Here is a 14,381-nt window from a genome sequence, read left to right as displayed (position 1 = left end):
GAGTATGTGGTCAGTTTTGGGGTGAGGTGCAGAGAAGAAGGTCTCTCTTTCTTTGAGTTTCTTCCTTGTGGTTGGGTGAAGTGCTCTGTAGATAGCTGGTAGGTCCATTTGGTTTATAATGTCTGTTAGTTCCAGCATTTCTCTATTTAGGTTTTTGTCTGGGTGACCTATCTATTAGTGTGAATGTGCTAGTAAAGTCTCTCTCTCACTATCAGTGTGTGAGGGGCAATATATGGTTTAAGCTGTGGTAGTGTTTCTTTTACAAACTTTGATGCCCTTGATTTAGAAAATTAGATGTTAAGAATTGAAATGTCATCTTGGTGGGGTTTTCCTTGATAAATGTGTAGTGTCCTTCCACATTTATTTAGTTTTTGTTGTAAGTCTATTTTGTTAGATATTAAAATGGCTACACTAGCTTGCTTCTTAGGTCAAGCTGGAGTATCTCGCTTGGAGTATTTTTTTCCATCTTTTACCCTCAATGATATATATATATATATATATATATATATATATATATATATATATCTCCTTGATGTTGAGGTGTGTTCTTGAATGCAGCAGAAGAATGGATCCTATTTTCATATATAGGCTTTGTCTTTTTTATTGGGAAATTAAGATCATTGATGTTGAGCAATATCAATGATTGTTGATTCCTGTTACTGTGGTAATGGTAGTGGTGATGGTGGTATGTGTATTCTTCTTTTGATTTTGCTGGTGTGGGTTTATTTTATGTTTTTCTGGGTATAGTTAGCCTTCTTAGTTTGGAGTTTTTCTTTTAGCACCTTCTTTAGGACTAGGTTTGTAGATAGATATTGTTTAAATTTGTCTTTATCATGGAATATCTTATTTTCATCTATGGTGATTGATAGTTTTGCTGGGTATAATAGTCTTGGCTGTTTTCAATGGCCTCATAGAGTCTGTAGCACATCTATCCATGACCTTCCAGCTTTTGGAGTCTCTGTTGAGAAGTCAGGTGTAATTCTGGTAGGTCTGCCTGTATATGTCAGTAGCTCTTTTTCCATTGCAGCTTTTCCTTTTCTTTCTTTGTCCCGTACGTTTAATGTTTTGATTATTGTGTGGTAAGAGGACTTTCTTTCTTGGTTGAATCTATTTGGTGTCTTGTATGCTTCTACTACCGTTATAGGCATATGCTTCTTTAGGTTAGGATAATTTTCTTCCAGATTTTGTTGGATATCATTTTTCTGGGACTTTGAGCTGGGATTCTTCTTTTATTTCTATTCTTAGATTTGGTCTTTTCATAGTGTCCCAGATTTCCTGGATGTTTTGTGTCAGGAATTTTTTAGATTTAATATTTTCTTTGACCAATGCATCTATTTCTTCTATCATCTCTTTAATGCCTGCAATTTTCTCTTCCATTTCTTATATTCTCTTGTTGAAGCTTGCCTCTGTAGTTCTTATTTGAATGCCTAGATTTTTCATTTCTAGAATTTCCAGTTTGTTTTTCTTTATTGCTTCTTGGGTTTTCTTGACTTTTTTTTAAGGGATTTATTTATTTATTTATTTATTTTATTTTGGATTTTTCAAGACAGGGTTTCTCTGTGTAGCCCTGGCTGTTCTGGAACTCACTCTGTAGACCAGGCCTGCCTCTGCCTCCCAAGTGCTGGGATTAAAGGCGTGCGCCACCACTGCCCGGCTAAGGGATTTATTTATTTCCTGCAATTGTTTGCTTGTGTTTTCCTGTATTTCTTTAAGGGATTTATTAATCTCCTCTTTAAGGACCTTTATCACCTTCATATAGTTATTTTAAGGTATTTTTCTTGTACTTCAGCTATGTTGTAATATTCAGACTACTTTGGTAGGATAGCTGGGCTCTAGTGGAGACATGTTGCCCTGGCTGTTGTTGTCCAGCTGTCCAGCTCTTTATTGACCAAGCCATCTCCTCAGACATTGGTTTCTTAAGATTTACATATGCTTATTAGTGTGCATCTAATTCTGTGTGATATGACTGCCTCTGTGACTTAATCATTGTCAGGATGCAGAACAGTTTCATCTTAGGATTGCTGCCCTTTTACCACCCTCTTAGCCATTCACATCATTTCTCTTTTTGGTTGGTGGTTTAGTCCCTGGGAGCTCTGGGGGTGGGGTGGGGGGGTCTGGTTAATTGATATTGTTGTTCTTCCTGTGGGGTTACAAACCCCTTCAGCTCCTTTAGTCCTTTTTCTAACTCCCCCATTGGGGATCCCAGCTCAGTCCAATGGGTGGCTGCGAGCATCCACCTCTGTATTTGTCAGGCTCTAGCAGAGTTGCTCAGGTGACAGCTATATCAGGCTCATGTCAGCAAGCACTTCTTGGCATCTACCCTAGTGTCTGGGTTTGGTCACTGTATGTGGGATGGATCCCCAGGTGGGGCAGTCTCTGCATGGCCTTTCCTTTGGTCTCTGCTCCATACTTTGTCTCCATATTTCCTCCCTTGAGTATTTTGTTCCCCCTTCTAAGAAGGATTGAAGCATCCACACTTTGGTCTGCCTTCTTCCTGAGGTTCACGTGGCCTGTGAGTTGTATCTTGGGTATTCTGAGCTTTTGCGCTAATATCCACTTATCAGTGAGTGGAAACCATGTGTTTTCTTTTGTAACTGGGTTACCTTGCTCAGGATGATATTTTCTAATTTCACTCATTTGCCTAAGAATTTCATGAATTTGTTGTTTTTAATAGCTGAGTAAATGTACCACATTTTCTGTATCCATTCCTCTGCTGAGAGACATCTGGGTTCTTTCTAGCTTCTGGTTATTATAAATAAGGCTGCTATGAACATAGTGGAGCATGTGTCCTTATTACATATTGGAGCATCTTCTGGGTATATGCCCAGGAGTGGTATTGCTGGGTCCTCAGATAGTACTATATCCAATTTTCTGAGGAACCGCCAGACTGATTTCCAGAGTGATTGTACAAGCTTGCAATCCCACCAACATTGGAGGAGTGTTCCTCTTTCTCCACATCCTTGCCAGCATCTGCTGTCACCTGAGTTTTTGATCTTAGCCATTCTGACTGGTGTGAGATGGAATCTCAGGGTTGTTTTGATTTGCATTTCCCTGATGACTAAGGATGTTGAACATTTTTTTTTAGGTGCTTCTCAGCACTTCCAGTTTTCTCATTACTATTGTGAACTTCTGTTCACAGAATTTTATTGAAAAAAAATTTTTTTTTGGTTTTTCGAGACAGGGTTTCTCTGTATAGCCCTGGCTGTCCTGGAACTCACTTTGTAGAACAGGCTGCCAGGCTGGCCTCGAACTCAGAAGTCTGCCTGCCTCTGCCTCCTGAGTGCTGGGATCAAAGGCATGCACCACCATGCCCGGCATTATTGAATATTTTTCCATCAATATTCATAGGTGAAATTGGTCTGAAGTTCTCTTTCTTTGTTTGGGACTTTGTGTGGTTTAGGTATGAGTGTAGTTGTGTCTTAATAGAACGAATTGGGTAGTGCTCCTTCTGTTTCTGTTTTATGGACTAGTTTAAAGATTATGGCATTAGGTTTTATTTAAAGGTCTGATAGAATTCTGCACTAAACCCATCTGGTCTTGGGCTCTTTTTGGTCGGGAGACTTTTAATACTGCTTCTGTTTCTTTAGGGGTTATGGGACTGTTTAGATGTTTTATCTGATCCTGATTTAACTTTGGTACCTGGTATCTGATTATAAAAATTGTCCATTTCATCCAGATTTTCCAGTTTTGTTAAGTATAAGCTTTTGTAGTAGGATCTGATGAATTTTTGAATTTTCTCAGTTTCTACTGTTATGTCTCCCTTTTCATTTGTGGTTAATTTTGATACTGTCTCTCTGCCTTCTTGTTAGTCTGACTAAGGGTTTATCTCTCTTGTGGATTTTCTCAAAGAACCAGCTTCTGGTTTTGTTGATTCTTTATATAGTTCTTTTTGTTTCCACTTGGTTGATTTCACCCCTGAGTTTGATTATTTCCTGCCCTCTACTCCTCTTGGGTGTATTTGCTTCTTTTTGTTCTAGAGCTTTCAAGTGTCCTGTCAAGCTGCTAGTGTACGCTCTCTAGTTTCTTTTTCATGGCACTCAGACCTATGAGTTTTCCTCTTAGCACTGCTCTCATAGTGTCCCATAAATATGGGTATGTTGTGCCTTCATTTTCCTTAAATTTTAAAAAGTCTTTAATTTCTTTGTTTATTTCTTCCTCGACCAAGTTATCATTGTGTAGAATGATAATGTTCAGCTTCCATGTGTATGTGGGCTTTCTGTTTTGTTTGTTCGTTTGTTTGTTTATTTGTTTGTAATTGAAGACCAGCCTTAGTCCGTGATTATCTGATAGGATTCATGGGATTATCTGTTGAGGCTTGTTTTGTGACTGATTATATGGTAACAAATTTTGGAAAAGGTACTATGAGTTGTTGAGAAGAAGGTATATTCTTTCATTTTAGGATAAAATGTTCTATAGGTATCTGTTAAATCCATTTGGTTCATAACTTCTGTTAGTTTCACTGTGTCTCTGTTTAGTTTCTGTTTCCATTATCTGTCCATTGATGAGAATAGGGTGTTGAAGTCTCCCACTATTATTTTGTGAGGTGCAGTGTGTGCTTTGAGCTTTAGTAAAGTTTCTTTTGTGAATTTGGATGCCCTTGCATTCGGAGCATAGATGTTCAGAATTGAGAGTCAATCTTGGTAGATTTTTCTTTTGATGAGTATGAAGTGTTCTTTCTTATCTTTTTTGGTAACTTGTGGTTGAAAGTTGCTTTTATTCGATATTTGAATGGCTTCTCTAGCTTGTTTCTTAGGACCATTTGCTTGGAATTTTTTTTCCAGCCTTTTAGTCTGAGGTAGCATCTGTCTTTGTCACTCAGGTGCGTTTTCTGTATCTGTCAAAATGCTGGGTTCTGTTTACATATCCAGTCTGTCTTTTTATTGAAGAATTGAGTCTATTGATATTAAGAGATATTAAGGAGATGTGATTGTTGCTTCCTATTATTTTTGTTGTTAGAGGTGGAATTATGTGTGTGTGGCTATCTTCTTTTGGGTTTGTTGAAAGAAGATTATTTTCTTACTTTTTTCAGGGTGTAGTTTCCCTCGTTGTGTTGGTGTTTCTATCTGTTATTCTTTGTAGGACTGGATTTGTGGAAAGATATTGGGTAAGTTTGTTTTTGTCATAGAATATCTTGGTTTCTCCATCTACGTTAATTGAGAGTTTTGCTGGGTATAGTAGCCTGGGCTGGTATTTGTGTTCTTTTAGGGTCTGTATAACATCTGCCCAGGATCTTCTGTCTTTTAGAGTCTCTGGTGTGAAGTCTTGTGTAATTCTGACAGGTCTGCCTTTATATGTTACTTGACCTTTTTCCCTTACTGCTTTCAATATTCTTTCTTTGTTTTGTGCATTTGGTGTTTTGATTATTATGTGATAGGAGGAATTTCTCTTCTGGTACAATCTACTTGTAGTTCTGTAGGCTTCTTGTGTGTTCATGGGCATCTCTTTCTTCAGGTTAGGGAAGTTTTCTTCTATAATTTTGTTGAAGATATTTTCTGGCCCTTTAATTTGAAAATCTTCATTCTCACCTATACCTATTATCCTTAGGTTTGGTCTTCTCATTGTGTCCTGGATTTCCTGGATGTTTTGAGTTAGGAGCTTTTTGCATTTCACATTTACTTCGACTGCTGTGTCAATGTTTACTTGCATCTGTAACTCCTGATCTATTTTCTAGATTTTCTATCTCCAGGGTTGTCTCCCTTTGTGATTTCTTTATTGTTTCTATTTCCATTTTTAGATCTTGGATGGTTTTGTTCAAATTCACCTATTTGGTTGTGTTCTCCTGTAATTCTTTAAGGGATGTTTGTGTTTTCTCTTTAAAGGTTTCTACCTGTTTACCTGTGTTCTCCTATATTTCTTTAAGAGAGTTATTTATGTCCTTCTTAAAGTCCTCTATCATCTTCATGAGATGTGATTTTTAAATCTGAATATTGCTTTTCAGGTGTGTTGGGGTACCCAGGACTTGCTGTAGTGGGAGAACTGGGTTCTGATGATGCCTTGGTTTTTGTTGCTTAGGTTCTTGTGCTTGTCTCTCGCCATCTGGTTCTCTCTGGTGTTAGTTGGTCTTGCTGTCTCCATCCTGTGAGTCTGTGAGCCTGTGATGTTAGATGTGTCAGCACTCCTGGGAGACCAGGTCTCTCAGGGTGGGATTTGGGTCCAGAGAGCTGTCCCACAGGGATAGCTCCAGGGTGCAGATGGAGACCAGAAGAATCCTGTCCCCAGTTACTCCATGGTTCTTGATCCCTGTGGTCTCCAGGCAGATTCCTCTTTGGCCAGTTATGGAGCAACAGTGTTTGTATCACCTGTTAACTTGGTAGTGATGGGTGAGATTTGGGTCTGGAGAGCTGTGCCACAGGGTTAGCTCCAGGGCACAGATAGATACTAGAAGGTATGATGAGTTTCAATGATGAAAATACCATTAAAACTATCCCATTGCTCATCATATTTCAAATGACAGTGCCATTGAAGCTGATGATTAGTTTCTTCAGCTTCTGAAGTTCAGTCCATTATCATCAGGGCTGGAGCACAGCAGCATCTAGGGAGGCCTGGTACAGGAGGAGCTGAGAGTTCTGCATCCTCACCTGAAGGCTGCTAGCAGAATCTAACACAGAACACAGGTAAACAGGTAGAAACCTTTAAAGAGAAAACACAAACATCCCTTAAAGAATTACAGGAGAACACAATCAAATAGGTGAAGAAATATTAGAATCTAATAATCTAATATCAATACTTTATAGAAGAGGCATTTTCTTCCTGTTTTTGGTATATGAAATATTATAAAATACTGTGTTTTTATATGCAAGTTAGTTTAAACTGTCTATACTTTTATGTACAATGAAATGATAATTACAAAGAATGTAAACCAGAAACGTTTTGTTTTATATTTCAGTCTGAAAATGTGGAGAATACAGTAATTATACCAGATATCAAACTACATAGCAATCCCTCTGCCTTCAACATTTACTGTAACGTGCGGCATTGCGTTTTGGAATGGCAGAAAAAGGAAACATCACTGGCAGCTGCATCGAAGACCTCAGTGCAGAGTGGAGAGTCAGACAGTGATGAGGAAGAGGAGTCCAGAGAGCCCCCAGTCAAGCTGCCAAAGGTAAGCCACAGAAGTCTCCTTATATGCATTGCCTACTAGTGGTCTGCTTACCATACATGCACACACATTCCTGAGATACCCTGCTTTTTCTAAAATACTGCATTAAAATAACATGGGTTATGGATAAAAATAGGTTTGGTTTGGGGTAGACCAGGAAAACTCAATGGGATTTTTAAACTGGCTAACAAAGCCAGTAATTAGGAACACAGCAGGATGAGCATCAGAAACACAGGCACAAGTTCAGTGGGTTGTACCTTGTTAAGGGCTGTTAGTGTGCAAAAGCAGTAGCATGGATTTGCTTGGGTGGAGGCCTTCAACAGTAGCAGAGGGAAGATCAGCTCTGAGCTGGTGAACTTCCATTAAGGTCAGCATAAAGAGGACATGATTCAGAGTAAGCCCTGGAAACAGGTAGATATTTACAGTCTTCTTGAAATAGAAGTGAAAAGCTTCCTTAACAGCAACTAAACTGAAAGCTTTTTTTATCTGCTTACTGTTTAGCTGTCTTCTTAATATTCTGCTTACCTGGCTTACGAAAAAAATAAGATGAGAAACAGTCCAGTCCATACTATTCTGACATTACTTCCTATTTCCAGAAGCATATAATCTATTTCATATTATAACTGGACAAACTATTCTTAAAGTACTTTGTTCTAAGGATTGGTTTACTTTGTGATTAATTTTATCACACATCATGTTTACATACATACATACATACATATATACATATGTACATACAGGAGACATAGTCTTTCTTTTCCTCCCTTTGTCCTTCTCCTCTGTTTCTGTTTGTTTTCTTCTTTCATAGCAACGAGGTCCTTATAATCCAATGCAAGTGCTGTTCATTAGCCTTGTGGTTAGTATAGTGTTCCGAAGGACAAAGGGAAAACACGATCATCTCAAAATGATTATGTGTGATTCATGCACATTGTTTTCTAATAAATAAACTTAAACGTGATTTCTTTATCAAACTGACTCATATAAAATTAAATTAGTGTGTGAAATCCATCTGGTAAACTTACTTACAAGGTATCTTATAGATAGTTTTGTACATGGAGTATGGCGACAGGTGGAACTCACGTTCCTGGGCTGATTTCTCTTTCACGGTCTGCGGTGGCTATTCCTAAGTATGCACTGTCCTTGATTGTACTGTTGGGTTCATCTCCTCTTATCTCAGAGATGACTTGGCTTCTATTTGATAAGTGAAGGGCATGACAGTTTTGTGACCGTCCTTGCTTCCTGACCAGCATTCTCAGAGTGTGTGTCTTCTGTCCTTTCCCCTTTCCTCTGGTGTCTAACTGCCCCTGCTCTCCCAGTCTCCTCTTATAACCTAAAATGAGTGTGCTGTCTTTTCCCTCCTGAAGGTGTAGCTCATGGTCTCTTCATTGTGATTTCTTCCACTTAATTAGGAAAGTTGGGGGGGGGGGGAAGGATAACCCCTGGAGAATTTGTGTCGTACACTTTTTGTAAGAATATTGCACTATTGGGGGCAGGTCACACTGCACTGAATTAATCATGGTGAATAAATTTAGTATTGGGGGGAAATCAGAAGTTCAAAGAAATCTTTTATACAGGGACATAAAACCAAAACTAGATTACAAAACACTTAGGAAAATTTAATTACTATACTACTTTAAAACATTAGAGTATCCCTCGCCAGCTTGGGCACGAACTCTGCCGACGGTCCCAAGGTCCCCAGAGGATGCTCCATGCCGCAGGGGCCCTAGCAAACCCAGGATCTTAGGATCACTGAGGAGAATCGGCCTCCAGAGAGAGCTCTGACTCTGGGACTCAGGTGAGAGCTCCATCTTGTATCCTGTGTATCTCAGAAACCAATCCGTGCAGAAGCAGCAGAGCTTCTTGGACAGGGTCCCTTCAGGTCTTCATTTTCAGCCAGGAGGTAGAGCTGAGACCCAGACCTCTGGGCACCTTCCCTGCCAGAGGAGAGTCGGCCTCCTGGGAGGGCTCTGACCCCAGAACTCATGTGAGATTGCCATGTTGTATCCCGGGTCTCTAAGAGACCAGTCTGCACAGGAGAGCACGTGGGCCACAGAAGTAATAGAGCTTCTTAGACAGGGTCCCTTTGGGCCTTCATCTTCAGCCAAGAGGTGGATCTGAGCTCCAGACCTCTGTGCACCTTCCCTGAAAGAGGAAAGCTTGCCCGCAGAGAGTGCTCTGACCACTGGGACTAAGGAGAGAGTTGGACTCCCAGGAGTGCTGACAGAGGCTAACAGAATCAGAGGAGGAACAAGCTCCAGCCAGAGACAGCTAGAATAGCTAACACCAGAGATTACCAGATGGGGAAAGGCAAATGTAAGAATCTTACTAACAGAAACCAAGACCATTCGGCATCATCAGAACCCAGTACGCCCACCACAGCGAGTTCTGGATACCCCAACACACCCAAAAAGCAAGATCGGATTTAAAATCATATCTCATGATGCTGGTAGAGGATTTTAAGAAGGGCATTAATAACTCACTTAAAAAAGTACAGGAGAACACTGCTAAACAGGTAGAAGCCCTTAAAGAGGAAGCACAAAAATCCCTCAGAGGATTACAGGAAAACACTGCTAAACAGGTAGATGACCTTAAAGAAGAAAACAAAAATCCTTTAAAGAATTACAGGAAAACACAACCAAACAGGTGATGGAATTGAACAAAACCATCCAAGATCTAAAAATGGAAGTAGAAACAATAAAGAAAACCCAAAGGGAGACAACTCTGATGATAGAAATCCTGGGAAATAAATCAAGAACCAAGATGAGAGCATTAGCAACAGAATACAAGAGATGGAAGAGACAATCTCAGGTGCAGAAGATTCCATAGAAAACATGGACACAACAATCAAAGAAAATGCAAAATGCAAAAAGATCCTAACTGAAAACATCCAGGAAATCCAGGACACAATGAGAAGACCAAACCTACGGATAATAGGTATAGATGAGAATGAAGATTTTCAAATTAAAGGGCCAGAAAATATCTTCAACAAAATTATAGAAGAAAACTTCCCTAACCTGAAGAGATGCCCATGAACACACAAGAAGCCTACAGAACTACAAGTAGATTGTACCAGAAAAGAAATTCCTCCAGACACATAATAATCAGAACATCAAATGCACTAATAAAGATAGAATATTAAAAGCAGTAAGAGAAAAAGGTCAAGTAACATATAAAGGCAGACCTATCAAAATTACACCAGACTTCTCACCAGAAACTATGAAAGCCAGAAGATCCTGGACAGATGTTATACAGACCCTATAAGAACACAAGTGCCAGCCCAGGCTACTATACCCAGAAAAACTCTCAATTACCACAGATGGAGAAACCAAAGTATTCCATGACAAAACCAAATCCACACAATATCTTTCTATGAATCCAGCCCTTCAAAGGATAAAAAAGGTAAAACTCCAGCACAAGGAGGGAAATTATACCCTAGGAAAAGCAAGAAAGTAATTCTTCAACAAACGTAAAAGAAGATAGCTGCAAGAACAGAATCCCAACTCTTAACAACAAAAATAACAGGAAGCAACAATTACTTTTCCTTAACATCTCTTAATATTAATGGACTCAATTCCCCAATAAAAAGACATAGAATAACAGACTGGCTACATAAACAGGACCCACCATTTTCCTACATACAGGAAACCCACCTCAGAGACAAAGACAGACACTACCTCAGAGTNAAAGGCTGGAAAACAATTTTCCAAGCAAACAGTCCAAAGAAACAAGTTGGAGTAGCCATTCTAATATCAAATAAAATCAAATTCCAACCCAAAGTTGTCAAAAAATACAAGGAGGGACACTTCATACACATCAAAGGTAAAATCCTCCAAGAGGAACTCTCAATTCTGAATATCTATGTTCCAAATGAAAGGGCATCCACATTTATTAAGGAAACTAGTAGAGCTCAAACCACACATTGCACCTCACACAATAATAGTGGGAGACTTCAACACACCACTTTCACCAATGGACAGATCATGGAAACAGAAACTAAACAGGGACACAGTGAAACTAACAGAAGTTATGAAAGAAATTGAATTAACAGATATCTACATAACATTTTACCCTACAACAAAAGGATATACCTTCTTCTCAGCACCTCATAGTACCTTCTCCAAAATTGACCATATAATTGGTCACAAAACAGGCCTCAACAGATATTGAAATTGTCCCATGCATCCTATCAGATCACCATGGACTAATGCTGATCTTCAATAACAACATAAATAATAGAAAGCCAACATTCACATGGCAGCTGAACAACACTCTACTCAATGATAACTTGGTCAAAGAAGAAATAAAGAAAACATTAAAGACTTTTTAGAGTTTAATAAAAATGAAGCCACAACATACCCAAACTTATGGGACACAATGAAAGCAGTCCTAAGAGGAAAACTCATAGGTCTGAGTGCCATGAAAAAGAAACTAGAGAGCACATACACTAGCAGCTTGACAGAACACCTAAAAGCTCTAGAACAAAAAGAAGAAAATTCACCCAAGAGGAGTAGAGTGCAGGAAATAATCAAACTTAGGCCTGAAATCAACCAAGAAGAAACAAAAAGAACTATACAAAGAATCAACCAAACCAGGAGCTGGTTCCTTGAGAAAATCAACAAGATAGATAAACCCTTAGCCAGAATAACTAGGGGCAGTATCCTAATTAACAAAATCAGAAATGAAAAAGGAGACATAACAACATCACCTGAGGAAATCCAAAATCATCAGATGCTACTACAAAAGGCTATACTCAACAAAACTGGAAAATCTGGATGAAATGGACAATTTCTTAGACAGATACCAGGTACCAAAGTTAAATCAGGATCAGATTAATGATCTAAACAGTCCCATTTCCTGTAAAGAAATAGAAGTAGTCATTAATGGCCTCCCAACCAAAAAAACCCAAGACCAGATGGGTTTTGATCAGAATTCTATCAGACCTTCAAAGAAGACCTATTTCCAATTCTCCTCAAACGATTCCACAAAATAGAAACAGAAGGTACTGTTCCCAATTTATTCTATGAAGCCACTCTGATACCTAAACCATGTAAAGACCCAACAAAGAAAGGGAACTTCAGACCAGTTTCCTTTATGAATATCAATGTAAAAATAGTCAATAAAATTCTCACAAACTGAATCCAAGAACATATCGAAACGATCATCCAGCCAGGCATGGTGGTGCACACCTTTAATCCCAGCACTCGGGAGGCAGAGGCAGGTAGCATTCTAAGTTCCAGGTCAGCCTGGTCTACAAAGTGAGTTCCAGGACAGCCAGGGCTACACAGAGAAACCCCGTCTTGAAAAAACCAAAAAAAAAGAAAAAAAAGATCATCCATCATGATCAAGTAGGCTTCATCCCATGGATGCAGGGATGGTTTAATATACAAAAATCCATCAACTTAATCCACTATATAAACAACTTCAAAGAGAAAAACCAAATGATCATCTCATTAGATACTGAGAAGGCATTTGACAAAATCTAACACCCCTTCATGATAAAAGTCTTGGAAAGTTCAGGAATTCAAGGCCCATACCTAAATATAATAAAAGCAATGTACAGCAAACCAGTAGCCAACATCAAAGTAAATGGTGAGAACCTGGAAGCAATCCCACTAAAATCTGGGACTAGGCAAGGTACCAACTTTCACCCTACCTATTCAGTATAGTACTCGAAGTCCTAGTCAGAGCAATTAGACAACAAAAGGAGACCAAAAGGAATACAAATTGGAAAGGAAGAAGTCAAAATATCACTATTTGCAGATGATATGATAGAATATATAAGTGACTCTAAAAATTTCTCTAGAGAATGCCTAAACCTGATAAACAGGTTCAGTGCAGTATCTGGTAATAAAATTAACTCAAATCAATGGCCTTTTTCTACACAAAGAATAAATAGGCTGAGAAAGAAATTAGGGAAACAACACCCTTCACAATAGTCACAAATAATACAAAATACCATGGCGTGACTCTAACTAAGGAAGTGGAAGATCTGCATGATAATAACTTCAAGTTTCTGAAGAAAGAAATCAATGAAGATCTCAGAAGATGGAAAGACCTCCCATGCTCATGGATTCGCAGAATCAATATAGTGAAAATGGCTATCTTGCCGAAAGCAATCTACAGATTCAATGCAATCCCCATCAAAATTTCAACTCAATTCTTCACTGAGTTAAAAAGCACAATTTTCAAATTCATCTGGAATAATAAAAAACCTAGGATAACAAAAACTATTCTCAACAATAAAAGAACCTCTGGTGGAATCATCGTGCCTGACCTCAAGCTGTACTACAGAGCAATTGTGATTAACAACTGCATGGTATTGGTATAGCAAGAGACAGGTAGATCAATAGAATAGAATTGAAGTCCCTGAAATGAACCCAAATACCTATGATTGCTTGACCTTGATAAAGGAGCTAAAACCATCCAGTGGAAAAAAGACAGCATTTTCAAAAATGGTGCTGGCTCAACTGGCAGTTATCATGCAGAAGAATGCGAATTGATCCATTCTTACCTCCTTGTACAAAGCTCAAGTCTAAGTGGATCAAGGAACTCCACATAAAACCAGAGACACTAAAACTTATAGGGGAGAAAGTGGGGAAAAGTCTTGAAGATATGGGTACAGGCGAAAAATTACTGAACAGAACAGCAATGGCTTGTGCTGTAAGATCGAGAATCTACAAATGGGACCTCATAAAATTGCAAAGATTCTGTAAGGCAAAAGACTCCGTCAATGAGACAAAAAGACCACCAACAGATTGGGAAAGGATTTTTACCAATCCTAAATCTGATAGGGGACTAATATCCAATATATACAACGAGCTCAAGAAGCTGGACTCCAGAAATTCAAATAACCCCATCAAAAAATGGGGTATAGAGCTAAACAAAGAATTCTCAACTGAGGACTACCGAATGGCTGAGAAGCACCTGAAAAAATGTTCAACATCCTTAATCATCAGGGAAATGCAAATCAAAACAACCTTGAGATTCCACCTCACACCAGTCAGAATGGCTAGGATCAAAAATTCAGGTGTCAGCAGATGCTGGAGAGGATGTGGAGAAAGAGGAACACTCCTCCATTGCTGATGGGATTGCAAGCTTGTACAACCACTCTGGAAATCAGTCTGGCGGTTCCTCAGAAAATTGGACATAATACTACTAGAAGATCCAGCAATACCTCTCCTGGGCACATACCCAGAAGAAGTTCCAACATGTAATAAGGACACATGCTCCATTATGTTCATAGCAGCCTTATTTATAATAGCCAGAATCTGGAAACAACCCA

At 38.9% G+C, this 14,381-nt stretch overlaps 1 protein-coding gene across 2 annotated transcripts in view; it reads left to right on the top strand.

Annotated features, from left to right (window-relative positions):
• The window catches only part of Mycbp2 (MYC binding protein 2), a 237,483-nt gene that overhangs the window by 30,934 nt on the left and 192,168 nt on the right, over nt 1-14,381 (top strand). For both annotated transcript variants that reach the window (XM_029468874.1, XM_021181915.2), the window contains exon 3: nt 6,887-7,102. In XM_029468874.1, the coding sequence (XP_029324734.1) occupies nt 6,887-7,102 (216 nt within the window). The remainder of the gene's footprint in view (nt 1-6,886; nt 7,103-14,381) is intronic.

The sequence above is a fragment of the Mus caroli genome, chromosome 14 (assembly GCF_900094665.2).
Source record: "Mus caroli chromosome 14, CAROLI_EIJ_v1.1, whole genome shotgun sequence".
Taxonomy (NCBI): Eukaryota; Metazoa; Chordata; class Mammalia; order Rodentia; family Muridae; genus Mus; species Mus caroli.
The sequence above is the reverse complement of the archived record's forward strand: the minus strand, read 5'-3'. Positions and strand labels throughout refer to the sequence as shown.